Raw genomic sequence first — 14,785 nt, forward strand, 5'->3', positions numbered from 1 at the left:
GGTCCTTCGGGGGTGGGGGTGGGGGGGGGGTACTGAACGGCAAGGCCGGGAGCATAGGTAGTGCTGCTTCATAGTGGTGCGGGGAGGCCAGGGGCGAACGGTCCTTCGGGGTGGGGTGGGCGGGCAGGCAGGCAGGCTTTCAAGGAGGAGGGGGGTGACAGACAGGCAGGAAGGCCTTCAAGGGGGGACAGGCCTTCAAGGGGGGGGGGACAGGCAGGCCTTCAAGGGGGGGACAGGCCTTTGGGGGGGTGTGCAGACCTTCAAGGGGGGGCAGGCAGGCCTTCAAGGGGGGGGACAGGTCTACAAGGGGGTGGGACAAGCCTACAAGGGGGGAACAGGCCTTGGGGGGGTGCAGGCCTTCGGGGGGGTGCAGGCCTTCAAGGGGGGGGACAGGCCTTCAAGGGGGGGGACAGGCCTACAAGGGGTGGGACAGGCCTTCAAGGGGGGTTCAGGCCTTCGGGGGGGGTGCAGACCTTCAAGGGGGGACAGGCCTTCAGGGGGATGCAGGCCTTCGGGGGGGGGTGCAGACCTTCAAGGGGGGGGACAGGCCTTCAAGGGGGGGACAGGAAGGCAGGCCTACAAGGGGGGACAGGCCTACAAGGGGGGGAGGACAGGCCTACAAGGGGGGGAGGACAGGCCTACAAGGGGGGGAGGACAGGCCTTCGGGGGGGGGGGACAGGCCTTCAAGGGGGGACAGGCAGACCTTTAAGGGGGGACAGGCCTTTGGGGGGGACCCTGGTTTAGAAGTACACGGAGGGAAGGGGGTGTTCAAAGAGACGTGCATATGCCAAACTTTGGGGGGAGGAAGAAATAATTGGTCTGAAAATAGAGGAGAGGGAGAGAGATGATGGACCATGGGATTTAGGGAGGGAAGGAACAGAAAGGGAGAGAAATTGGACACAAGGGATGGTGTGGAGGAGGGATAGAGATACTGGATAGGAGGGTAATTGGGAAAAGAAAGGGAGAGAGGGTGAACTCGGGTGGTGGGGAAGGAGGGAGAGATGCCGGATGAAAGGGTAGTTAAGAAAAGGTGGATCTGTGGAGGGAGATGAAAAAAAGGAAAGATACCAGACTTCCTGGGGAGGGAAGGGAAATGGAAAGGGAGGACAGAGTTGGCAGATGGATGGTTAGAAAGAAGAAAGAAGGAGACCCCAAGTTATCAGAAGAAAACCAGAGCCTTGGACCAACAAGATTTGAAATATAACCAGACAACAAAAGGTAGAAAAATTAATTTTATTTTCTCTTTTGTGATTATAATATGTCAGATTTGAAATGTGTATCCTGCCAGAGCTGGTGTTGGACTGCAAACGTGAGCTAGGATTTAACAGAGAGAGGAAAAGTCCTTTTGTTTCTTTATTTTATTTACACCACAGCGCCAGTGTGATTAGGAGAAGCCAAAGGGGGTGAAAAAGCTATAAAACCCACCAGGAGTTTTGAAAAAAATCACCCAACTGGGCAGGAAAATCGAATTGAAAAACCAATTCAATAGGCTGAATTGAATCAAAATTTTTTTTCCTGAATCTGGCAGCATTAGTTTGCGCTACTGTCTTAGACTTTAGGATCTGGGATTGGGGAGAGATGGCATCCTCAGTACTTTATAATGCAAGTGAAACGAGGATTTGGTCAGACTTTTGAAGGGTCTGCAGAAAAAAAATATTGTATAGGCCGGGGACATGAGACAGCAGGAAATGGGAACTTTTCTTCCTTCTATTTTTGTGAATGGAAAGGCTGAGGATGTCAGAGAGTTCAGTTAAAATATGTGCTTTATAAGAAAATATAATAATGTGTTTTATAAAGTTTATAGCATAGCTGGCCTACCCAGTGAGGTGTTCCTAGTGGTGGTGGGGCAGCGTGTCAATGTGTTGAGAGGAAGAGGTGGTCTGGGAAATTCTGCTGAGCAAACTCCGGGCCCATTTCCACCCCCCAGTTAGTCCACTCCACTCAACTGGTTCACACACTGAGTGGGTCATTGGGTGTTGTGTTGGGATCTCTTCCAGTGGTTTATCAGTATCTCCTTCTGGTCCAAGGAAGGAAACTTTGTTATCCTTAGCATTGACCTACAGAATATGTTTGTAACAGCGCTGCTTGTGTGGCATTAGGCTATGTAGTGATCGAAAGAAAAAAAACAGACCTTTGCACATTTTTGCACTATATGGTGGGTGTATGAGGAGATTCACATTTCCTGCACAGCTAAGTCCATGTGAAGTTACCTTGTGCTGTATTTGACATCTAGCAAGGTCTCTGTTTGAAAGGAAAGATCTAAACTTAAAAATGAAGTGGGCAGAAGTTATGGTAAAAGCAGATAGTGTAGCTGGTTTTAAGAAAGATTTGGACAAATTCCTGGAGGAAAAGTCCATAATCTGTTATTAAGACATGGGGGAAGTGTCTGCTTGCCCTGGATCGGTAGCATGGAATGTTGCTACTCTTTGGGTTTTGACCAGGTATTAGTGTCCTGGATTGGCTACCATGAGAATGGGCTACTGGGCATGATGGACCATTGGTCTGACCCAGTTAGACTATTCTTATGTTATGTTCTCATCTGTAGGGGCCTTTGTTTCACTTCTTATTTTAATGTATTTTTTTGGGGGGAACTTATCAGTGTTTTTTATAATGGGAACAAAAATGGAAGAGAATTAATGTGTGTGGGATGAGGGGGTAACTAATTTCTTCAGCTAAATAATTCAATCCACTTCAAACAGACATAGGAGAACTCACGCATCATTCACACACCCTCCAACCAAAAACGTCAAAAGAAAAAAACTGTTCGACAACCTCCTAGCCATTCGAGCTGCAACACTCGACCCCCAACTCTACAACCAATTGACATCGACCACAGACTGCAAAACCTTCAAAAAGAAATAAAAACCCTTCTATTCAAAAAACACATAAAACCGAACTAACACAATCAGAACTGTCCCAAGCATCACCTGCAACTACTCCATATGTACTTCTGATGTCATGACAATTCAGACATAATTTATGTTATGTTATGTTTGGAATATAAGAAAATTTTCACTGCCTGTTTCTATTCTGACCATTTATTCCGTTTCATGGTCATTACAAAAAATATTTTTTTACATGGGGGGGGGGTGTCAAAAAATGATGGGCCCCGGGTGCCACATACCCTAGGTACGCCACTGCTCACACCTAAACACATTTGTGTGTGTGTGTGTGTGTGTATTCAATTATACTAGTGGTGTGGTACAGTGGTTAAGTTACAGCAGTGATTCCCAACCCTGTCCTGGAGGAACACCAGGCCAATCGGGTTTTCAGGCTAGCCCTAATGAATATGCATGAGAGAGATTTGCATATGATGTAAGTGATAGGCATGCAAATTTGCTTCATGCATATTCATTAGGGCTAGCCTGAAAACCCAATTGGCCTGGTGTTCCTCCAGGACAGGGTTGGGAACCACTGAGCTACAGCCTCAGCACCCTGGGCTTGTGGGTTCAACCCACACTGCTCCTTGTGACCCTGGGCAAGTCACTTGCATTAGATAGATTGTGAGCCCCCAGGGACAGGCAGGGGAAATTGCTTGAGTGCCTGAACAAATTCATGCAAACCGTTCTGAGTTTCCCTAGGACAGGGGTAGGCAATTCCAGTCCTCGAGAGCAGGAGCCGGGTCAGGTTTTCAGGATATCCACAATAAATATGCATGAGATAGATTTGCATCTCAAGGAGGCAGTGCATGCAAATCCATCTCATACATATTCATGGTGGAGATCCTGAAAACCTGACCTGGCTCCGGCTCTCGAGGGCTGGAATTGCCTACCCCTGCCCTAGGGGAACAGTATAGAAAATTGAATAAATAAAGGGATATAGATATCTACTTTCCTTTATAGAATAGCCCTTCCATTGAGGCTATTATGGAGTACAAAGGAGGAAAACAAAAAGGTGGTCCTGGATTGGGCACATTCATTAATTTATTCAATTAATAACATACTATATAATGCAGAGCTGCTAAGATGAGCAATGCTTAAGAAGGTCATTTTTAGCATAGCGCTTCCCCCAGTTCTTCCAGAAAATGATCTCTTCTCAATATTTGTGTGTGTTTTATTGGTATGTGTGGTGTATCTGTGTGTCTTTGCATGGGTTTATGTGTCTGCAAGGCCAAACATTTCCAGTTTGGTTGAGCTTCAGCTCAATAACTCATTTGGTTCTTCAGAATCCAGATTATTTTGAATCATTCAAGTCCATTCAAGTCAATGGGGTATGCAGTTTTAGGTTGAAACAATGGAGTTTTCCTTCCACTTTAAACCACACTAGGTTGCCGCAGCCTCTAGTGGCAGTCCTGTGATACTACCCAGAACCAGTGGCCTAACTTGTGGGTAGAAGTGGCACACACAGAGCTTGAATTTCGCTCTGCTTCTTGATCAATGTGATGTGTTTTATATCTAAATTGTGTATAACAGGAGACTATTTGAAAGTAAGACATACTCTGTGTGGGCCCATTGGTTTTAAGACATTAAAGTTGCCATAATAGTAACTGATTTCTATTGATCATAACTTTTTGGTGTTTTTTTTCTTCTTGTAGGTTGTTTCAGATCTTCCGATGGTTATTGGAGACCAATTCCTCAGCATACCACCTGGGGTCACAGAATCCTATCCTTTTAGTATATGTTTGTGGAAACATGGAACATATAAAGGTGGGGTAGTAGAATAATGCATTTCACATCGTGCAAAAATAATAAAACACCTAATTTTGCAGATAAGCAAATAGTGAACTACACAAAGGACAGTTGAAATTACCTGAAGTGCATTATCACAGAAACATCTGATACTTCGTTATGAAAAAGCTGAGTGTCTTTGTTTGAAAGATCAGTTTAAAAGAGTGCATAACCAAAACCAAGTGGAGTTTTTACTAAAAAGTGGTAACGTTTTGCAGTTACTATGTGGTATAACTGTTGGGAGTATCTTCCCGTACAGAAAAAAAACCCCTTTAACATTAGGGAAGCGTGCTAACAGTGCAGAGGATCTTACCGCTTCATAAAAAAGAGGTGATAGAAACATGGTGACAGATAAAGGCCAAATGGCCTATCCAGTCTATCCTTCTGCAGCATTCACTATCTCCTCCTCTCCCTAAGAGATCCCACTTGCCCATTTCATGCGTTCTTGAATTCAGACAGTCTTTGTCTCCACCACCTCTACTGGGAGCCTATTCCATGCATCCACCACTCTTTCTGTAAAAATGTTTTCCTTAGATTACTCCTGAGCCTATCATCTCTTAACCTCATGCTATGTCCTCTCACTCCAGAGCTTCCTTTCAAATGAAAGAGACTCACCTCATGCGTATTTATGCCACATAGGTATTTAAACGTATCTATCGTATCTCCCCTCTCCTGCCTTTCCTCCAAAGTATATAGATTGAGATCTTTAAGTCTGTCCCCATACGCCTTATGATGAAGACCAGAGACCATTTTAGTAGCCTTCCTCTGGACCGACTCCATCCTGTTTATATCTTTTTGAAGGTGCAGTCTCCAGAATTGTACACAATATTGTAAATGAGCAGAATGTTTACTTGTGAGAATAGGGAATACAAACACAGAAGGATGGTAGAACATTTTGAACCTTATCGCAGAAACCAACCTAAAATTCTCCACATTCTGGGTCTGCGGCGACTTTAATCTACATGTAGACCCAACATGTCAAAAAGCCCAACGGATAGTCTAACAACAGGAAGGACTGGGCCTACACCAAACAGTAAGGAAAAAAACCCACTCTAAAGGACATACCTTAGATGTACTGTTCAACAAAGAGGAGGATTAAAGGCAAAATTGCTATGCCCTGACCACTATTTAGTACGCTTCAGCATAAAACAACCAAAAATTAAAAATCAATCAGAAGCCTCTGAAACAAAACCAAACAAGGGAAGAGGCTTCATAGGCAGTACCAAATTCAAAACCAGACTGGAGACACACCTCAAAGAAATCAAGACCAATGGTACAGACCTCACAGAACAGGTAAGACTCTGTGATGAAACACAAAAGAAATGATGGATTCACCCTCTCAAACGAAATCATGAAACTTAAGAGAGAGAAAAAAAAATGGAGGAAATCGGACAAAGACGAGGAGACTAGAAAAGTCTGACACAAAATCAACAGAACCTATATTAAGAAAACACAAGAAAGAATTCCTCTCAAAAAAAGATCCTTGAAGCTTGAAACTCAACAAAAACCCTATACCAGGTAGTATACGGATTGTTAGGTAAAAAACCAGAAAGAAACCACCACCAAAAGCTCCCAAAGTGTTAAAGAATTTAGCAATTTCTTCACTGAGAAAATAAGAAAACTACAGGAAGACAATGGACTAAATGACAGCATATCTATATACAAACACAAAGGGGAAACCGGAGACAAAATGGAAGAGTTCGAAACCATCATAGAATTCCAAGTGAAGAAACTACTGAGAAGAGTGAAACCGGGCCTACCATCCCTCGATACCTGCCAGATTCAGCCGATAAGAGAGCTCGAAGGTCCAGGACTCTCCCACTGCACGGACCTCATCAATGACTCATTATAGTCCAGACAAGTTCCACTTAAATGGAAACTCTCCGACATTGAGCCCATGCTGAAGAATAAAGAAAAAGACCTAGAAAACCTCTCCAACTACAGACTGGTAACCCACCAGCCATGGATATCCAAACTAGTAGACAAACTAGCATGCCAACAAATATCAGATTTCCTGGAAAACTCACCCACGCTGGACCAAGCCCAATTATGATTCTAAAGACATCTAAGCACTGAGACCATGCTAATAGTGGTGCAGAACTCTGTCCTTAAACACCAGGCAAACGGAGAAGATGTGCTGCTGAGATTCCTAGACCTCTCAGCAGCTTTCGGCCTAGCCTAACACACAGTGCTAAAATTACGTTGTAGAGAAGTAGGCCTCAAGGGAAAAGCCATGGCATAGATAGCATCATTTCTATCTAAAAGACTAATGAGTAGAATGGCAAGGGGATACCAGCAACTGGAAAGAAACAGTCATAGGGGTACCACAGGGATCCTCCATGTCACCCATGCCGTTCAACATCTTCCTCCAACCGCTGGGAAAATTCATCAGAAAATTTGGGTGGGAATGCTACATTTATGCAGACGACATCCTGTTGATCATACCACTGAGGAGACAGGACGCAATAACTGAACACATGATCAAGACAGGCCTAGAGAAAAATCTTTGGATGGTTTCAAGCAAACGGTCTAGTAGCCAACAAAGAAAAGACAGAACTACTTCTCATAAACAAATGAGGAGGAAACAGCCCTGGCTTCCAAATAGCACTAAACAGAAATACCATACAACCATCCAAGAATGGGATGAGAAACCTAGGTGTATGGCTGAAACCTGGTGTATGACAACACAGATCTAATGCTTAGTCAAAAACGTTTATGGCAAACTCTACTGGGTTAGAGGACTGAAACCCTACCTTTCCTACCAAGCAATGTCCAATGTAGTAATATCCCTGGTACTCACAATCTTTGACTACTGTAATGGTTTACCAAAATACATGATCAGACAGATCCAAACAGTACAAAACGCTGCAGCTAGGTTTTTGCTAGGTAAATCGAGACAGACGGGTGCCACCCCACTACTGAAGGAGTTACACTGGCTCCCGATTGAGAGCAGGATGAAATTTAAAATCCTATTGCTGACGCACAAAACTGTTTCCCTATCAGAACCACAATACCTAGCGGTCAGACGAAATAACCATACGCCCCGATGTGCTCTATGCTCGGACCAGGAGTCCTTATGAAAAAAACTTTCCTTATCTGCCTTCCCTTGTTCATGGTGATCAGTGTGGATTTATCTCAGGGAGGCATCCTGGTGACAATATCAGGAAGGTGTTGGATCTTATCGGGGTGGCCCATCAGTTTTCTGTTCCGTCTGTTTTATTATTGGTAGATGCTGAGAAAACCTTTGATAGGCCCTTTATGCTAGCAGTTTTAAAACGGATGGGGATTTCAGGGACTTTTTTACATTGGGTGACCTTAGTGTATGCTGACCCAGAGGCTTGCCTACGGGTTAACGGGAGATACACCGCCTCTTTTTCGGTCCGTCATGGCACCAGACAGGGCTGCCCCTTGTCGCCTTTGATTTTTGCGCTGGTCATGGAACCTTTAGCAGCAGCATACTGATATTACGGGGATTGTGGTAGATGCTGAGGAGCATAAGATCTCATTGACTCACCCACTTCAGTCTTTGTCGGTAGTGCTTCGTGTTTTGGACCACTTTGGTGCGGTAGCCGGATTTAAAGTTAATATCGAAAAATCTGAGTTGCTTAATATTTCACTTCCGGATCCATTGGTGGCTGTTTTGCTATGTAAATATAGGGAGCTGCGCTGAATGGCCTGCGCTGCTCCCGACGCTCAAAGAAACTCTATGAGTGTCAGGAGCAGCGCGGGCCGCTCAGTGCGGCTCCTCGCGCTAGAAACTGCTAGCGCAGATTAATAGAAGAGGGGGATAGTGTATTTAGCTGTATGTAGATGCCTTCTTCTAGATATTGACTCTTTATGATTGCTGACTTTTGAGAACTTTTTCATAATTGTTTGTATAAGCCTCTTTTGGCTATTGTTTTCCTATTGCTGATTTTCCTGAGGATTGTGTGTTTATGTTTGCTTGTTTTTATTTTGTTTTATAAACTTATGTATGTAATACTATGTAAGCCGTTTAGAGGGGCATAATCGAAAGGAACGTCTAAGTCTGTTTTCGTCTAAGTCGCAAGTCGTCCAAAGTAAAAAACAGCCTAGCACACATTTTCGAAAAATACGTCCAAATTTTTTTTTCTTTCAAAAATCGTCTAACTGTATGTCCTGCAGATCTGATCGTCCAGGTTGCTAAATCGTCCATCTTTATACCACATTTTCATCCAAGTCAAAAATGCCTAGAACAAGCCCTGTTGGACGTTGGGAGGGGTCTGCAAAGTGATGGACTGAACACCCAGACATGGAACCTAAATAGTGGGGTACCTTACAGGGCACTGCTGTGAACTTCACAAAAAGGGTGTCATGGCTTCTCCTCACTACAGCTCACTTATAGGTCATGATGAGCCCCCCAAACCACCTCCAGAATCCCCTAGACCCACTTATCTACCACCCCAATAGCCCTTATGGCTGCAGGAGCCACTTATATGCCAGTACAAAAGGGTTTTGGGGGTGTATAGGGTAGTGCACATGTTTACGTATCAATGCAGTGATTACAGGGGCTTTTGGGCAAGGGTCCTCCTCTCTATGGGTCCCTAACCCACCCCCAAGATGACTTAACCTGCCTCTGTGCTGGACTAGGCTTTCCTATGCCAGGCTGCCAAGTGATGATGGTCTGGAGACTGAATTGTAAAGGTGTGATTACGATTTTTATGGGGTAGTGTGTGGGGGTCTGTATTATGTGTTTGCAGTGTTTCTCTGGTGACTTTAGGTGGGTTTGTGTGACTTAGACCATGTTTTAAATGTGATTTGCCCAGTGTAGAGAGAACTGAACCCAGCATGCCAGGATCAAAGCCCACTGCACTAACCATTCATATCCTGTAGTTTTTGCATTTTTTTCATTGACTTGAATATAGGTTTATGGTATTTTCCCACATCTTAAAAGCTGGACGTTCATTTTCTCCTTCTGGCAGCACATTGCAGTTTTGATATACGAATTCCATTGCATTATAAAAAATGTAGTTTGGAGAACGAAATGCATAGGCCAAGTCAATGAAGTTAATTGAAAGGGTTAAATGTGCTAAGAAACTTTTTAATCAAAAGTAGATTCTACAGTCAGATCTAGAGTTTAATTTTCTTTATATATGATGGATGCAACAAGCCCCAGGACATGAATCTAAATTTCCTCTAAGAAGATAGAAATAAACTGTACTGGTTATAGCAATGCATTAACAAACAATGGCCTAATTGCATCTCACGGAAAGAAATTAAAGCCAAGAAACAAACTGTAGACAAGACCTTTTTATTGGACTGAATAACGTAGCACTTTTGTAACAAGCAACCACAGCAGTTTCTGGAGAGAGAGAAGAATTTACAGTTATAGAAAGACCGTGGTGTCTAGTAATGGATGAAGAAACCAGATGAAATCCTCTTCTGTTTCTTACAAAGTGTTTTAATTTTTATTAATGTATGAATTCCGAAATTAACATGATCAAACACTTTGGGGCCTATTTACTGAGCTCTGTAACTGTTAAACTCAGCTCTTAACATGGAGGTCATTACTATGTGTTAACAGATAACGTAGAATACTTAACTCCACCTCAAAACCTGATGCCCCTGGCATGGTAAAATAACCCCAGAATTTTATGCCCATAATGTGACGCGATCCTTGCATTGAACACCTTTTCCATGACTAAGTATTTCTCTAGGCTACTCCTGACTCTGTCCCCCTTCAGCTTCATCTGATGTTTACAAAGTAATGAGCTGCTTTGCATGCATAGAAACATGATGGCAGATAAAGGCCAAATGGCCCATCCAGTCTGCCCATCCAGAGCATCCACTATCTCCTCCTCTCCCTATTGGCTAAAGCTCTCAACATTTGCATCTCCTCTCCCTATTGGCTAAGACTCTTTACACCTGCATTGTGATGTCATAGAAACATGATGGCAGATAAAGGCCAAACGGCCCATCCAGTCTGCCCATCCGTAGTAACCATTATCTCTTTCTCTCTCGGAGAGATCCCAAGTGCCTATCCCAGGCCTTCTTGAATTCAGACACTGTCTATGTCTCCCCCACTCTTCCGGGAGACTGTTCCACGCATCTACCACCCTTTCCATAAAAAAAGTATTTTCTCAGATTACTCCGGAGCCCATCACCTCTTAACTTCAACCTATGTCCTCTCATTTCAGAGCTTCCTTTCAAATGAAAGAGACTCGACTCGTGCACATTTACATTACAGAGATATTTAAACGTCTCTATCATATCTCCCCTCTCCTGCCATCTTTAAGTCTGTCCCCATATGCCTTATGACGAAGACCACATACCATTTTAGTAGCCTTCCTCTGGACCGACTCCATGCATTAGCATGTTTTGCATCTAATTACTATGTAACCCGTGGTGACTTAAATATCATTACGGTAGAGCAAGATAAGCTTGATAACTCTCTCTCTAATCCAAGTTTACTTGTGGATGATAACTTAAAATTGATGGTAAAGAAATCTATTAAAGATTATTCTAAAGATAATTCAGCTGATATTCAAAATTATTTCACTGCTTGGAAATGGCTGCTGAACAGTTAAATCACTTCTTTCCAGCTAGACAATCGTCTTCACTGAAAATGACCGGTTAGTCCCAAATGCAAAAGCAGTAACTTGTGGGCTTTCCAGGGGCGGAGTCAGGTTAAGTGCTGATATTCAGCCCCTCGCCACATAAACAAACCGCTTAACCGGAGCCACATAAATAGCCGTCCTATCTTTAAGCAGTTTGGCTTATGTGGTTGAGAGTTGAATATTGACATAACTAGCTGTGTGTTGGACGGCTCAAGAAACTCCCCAAAATGGATGTTCATTGCTGAAGCCTGGACAGGGCTTGGCTTTGAATTTCCATGAATAACACTTGTGGTGGGCAGCAAAATACACACCGCCATCAGCTGAATGTTGGGCATGGGGGAATAATTCTTGTTCTGACCGAAAGGGAACATTTAAAAGAGCACAGCAGCCAGCCGGGCCCCCTTTCAGGCCACCAGCGGGAGACAGCGTATCCAGATTGTTCCCGAAGAGAGGCAGCGTGGGAGCCCTGATCCGCCCCTCTCCCTGACCGAAAGGGAACATTTAAAAGAGCACAGCGCCAACGGCGCTCAGCCGTTCGGCGCGCCGACGAAGGCGCATGCGCCTTAGTGTGCGCCTTTGTGAAGCGCCTGCAGTGACGACTGTTGGATTCTGAAGCTAACAAAATAACAGGCTCCAATCAGCAGGAGCACACCAGCACTTTACGAGAGCGATGGAGGACCCAGGATCCCAGAGGTACTTTCCGGTATACTGCACAGAGTGCAATATGTACGACTACCTCCCCTTGGGAAGGCGGGAGTACATATGCAGTCGGTGTCAGGAACTGGAAAGCCTGAGGATGGAGGTCGGCAGATTGAGGGTCAGGGTCCAGGAACTGGATGGACTGCGCACCACAGAGGAGACGAGCTGGTCAACCCAGAACACAGACGGAGCAGGCCCCATTGTGGACCAGGTGAGGGACCTCGAGAGATTCATCGAGGAGGCCTATAGGAAGGTGGAGGAACGGGACCAGCAGCTGCACAGACGGATGTCGGCAGACGAGACCCAGGATCCACAAGGCGACACCGGGAAGGACCTAGTGGAAGAACCACGCAAGAGGAGGAGACCGCGACTCACCGGGACCCCGAGGGAGAGACACCGCACTACACCAAGGACACGGACCTGAGGCAGAGGAGGTTGCTGAGGAAAGGGAAGTCTGCTATTGTGGTGGGAGACTCGATCTTGAGAGAGGTAGACAGTCACGTAGCTGGAGGAAGGGAGGACCGGCTAGTGACTTGTCTCCCAGGGGCCAAGACACGAGACATCACTGATAGGATCGAGAGGATCCTGGACGGAGCAGAGACAGAGGAGACTGCGGTAATAATCCACGTCGGAACGAATGATGTGAGCCGGAGGAACTTCAGCATGGCCACACTGACTGACCAGTTCAGGGTCCTGGGACGAAAGCTGAAGCGGAGCACACGGAGGATAGCATTCTCGGAGATCCTGCCTGTACCGAGAGCAGATGCAAAGAGGCAGGCAGACCTCCAGGCTGTGAATGCATGGTTGAGGAGATGGTGCCAGGAGGAGGGCTTCCACTTTGTGAGGAACTGGACGTCCTTCTGGGGAAAGAGCAAGCTCTACCGGCGGGACGGCCTGCACCTGAGCACAGCGGGAACTAGACTACTGGCAGCCAATGTGAGGAAGGAGATCGAGAGGGCTTTAAACTGAGGAGAGGGGGAAAGCTGACAGCTGATCTGATGTTGACGCTTCGGACAACAGTATCCAGAACAGATGCTGAACGGGCTGACTGCAGGGAGGAAGCAGAGGGACCGGAGGATCTTATGATCAGACAGCGAGGGAAACATCAGGTAAAGGGAGCTTGCTGGGAGAAGACTAAGGGGCATGGAGACACAGGGGGACTGGGTGGCACGAGGGCGAAAGCTGAGGGCAATATAGAGGTACCACAAGGCGAGGGGGATCAAACAGAGGCTCAAGGGATAATAGCCCAGGAGGGGGCCGGTAGGGCTAGAAAACCCAGAGGAAAAGTGGGGAAGTGGGGTGGCGGGAATGTGGGGAAGCTGAAAGCTAAGAGGGTAAAGGCTGAGGGCAAAGCAGAAGCACAGGGAACAGGAGAACTGCCCGAAATCCAAGGGCAGGCGGCCCAGGTAAATGCAGAGGTGGAGGAAAAACGACGGGACCTGCGGTGCTTATACGCAAATGCAAGAAGCCTCATGGCCAAGATGGGTGAACTAGAAGTCGTGGCCAAGGGGGAGGACCTAGATATAATTGGAATTGCAGAAACCTGGTGGACAGAGGAAAATCAATGGGATGTGGCGCTGCCGGGGTACAAGCTCTACAGGAGGGACAGGACCCACAAGAAGGGGGGAGGCATAGCACTATATATAAAGGACTCTATCCACTCGGTCGGGATGGATATGGCAACGAAGGCAGAGGGGCTGGAATCGCTATGGGTCAAATTGCCGGGAAACAAGGGTGCAGGCATAAAACTGGGGATGTACTATTGCCCACCTGGTACGCCAGAAGGAGTCGGACACGACTTGGAAGCGGAACTGAGACAGGAATGCAGGACTGGAAGTGTAACAGTGATGGGGGACTTCAACTACCCGGGAATAGACTGGAGTACGGGTCACTCCAACTGCACTAGGGAAACAGGATTTGTAGAAGCTGTGAGGGACTGCTTCATGGAGCAACTAGTCAAAGAACCGACGCGAGGGGGTGCTACTCTTGACCTCATCCTAAACGGATTAGGGGGGCCTGCAAGAGGGGTAGAAGTGGGAGGACCACTAGGCAACAGTGATCACAACGCGATCAGATTCACATTAGAAAGGGGGACACCCATAGTAAGGAGGACCGCAACAACTACGCTCAACTTCAAGAAAGGGAACTATGTTGCTATGAGGGAAATAGTGGGGAGGAAGTTCAGAAACATCTTTAGGATGGAGACTGTGGGAAGCGCCTGGACCCTATTCAGGGACACCCTGCAGGAAGCACAAAGAATGTACGTCCCCAGTTTCAGGAAAGGCTGCAAGAACAAGCGATCAAAGGACCCGGTTTGGATGTCAACTGAAGTAAAGAGGGCAATAAATGACAAAAAAGTATCCTTCCGGAGATGGATAAAGGACCCAACGGAGGAAAATCACCAGGCGCACAGGAAATGCCAAAAGGAATGCCACCGAGAGGTTAGAAAAGCGAAAGGGGAATACGAAGAGGGGCTGGCCAGGGAGGCGAAAAACTTCAAGGCATTCTTCAGTTACGTAAAGGGGAAGCGACCAGCGAGAGAGGAGGTGGGGCCATTGGACGATGGGGATAGGAAGGGAGTGATTAAGGAGGATAAAGAGGTAGCTGAGAGGTTGAACACGTTCTTCTCGTCGGTTTTCACGAGCGAAGACACATCTAATATACCGGACTCAGAGGAGCTCATGAGTGGGGAACAGGCCGAAAAATTGGAGCACATAGAGGTAAGTAAGAAGGATATCCTCAAACAGATAGACAGGTTAAAATGCGGTAAATCACCGGGCCCGGACGGGATCCACCCAAGGGTTCTGAAAGAACTAAGACAAGAAATAGCGGGCACAATCCAGC

General features: G+C 46.0%; 1 protein-coding gene across 2 annotated transcripts in view; it reads left to right on the plus strand.

The window, feature by feature from the left end:
* Nucleotides 1-14,785, plus strand: part of CFAP47 (cilia and flagella associated protein 47) — a 1,062,207-nt gene that overhangs the window by 666,562 nt on the left and 380,860 nt on the right. For both annotated transcript variants that reach the window (XM_033947561.1, XM_033947559.1), the window contains exon 49: nt 4,535-4,646. In XM_033947561.1, coding sequence (XP_033803452.1) covers nt 4,535-4,646 — 112 coding nt within the window. The remainder of the gene's footprint in view (nt 1-4,534; nt 4,647-14,785) is intronic.

The sequence above is a fragment of the Geotrypetes seraphini genome, chromosome 6 (genome assembly GCF_902459505.1).
Source record: "Geotrypetes seraphini chromosome 6, aGeoSer1.1, whole genome shotgun sequence".
Lineage (NCBI taxonomy): Eukaryota > Metazoa > Chordata > Amphibia > Gymnophiona > Dermophiidae > Geotrypetes > Geotrypetes seraphini.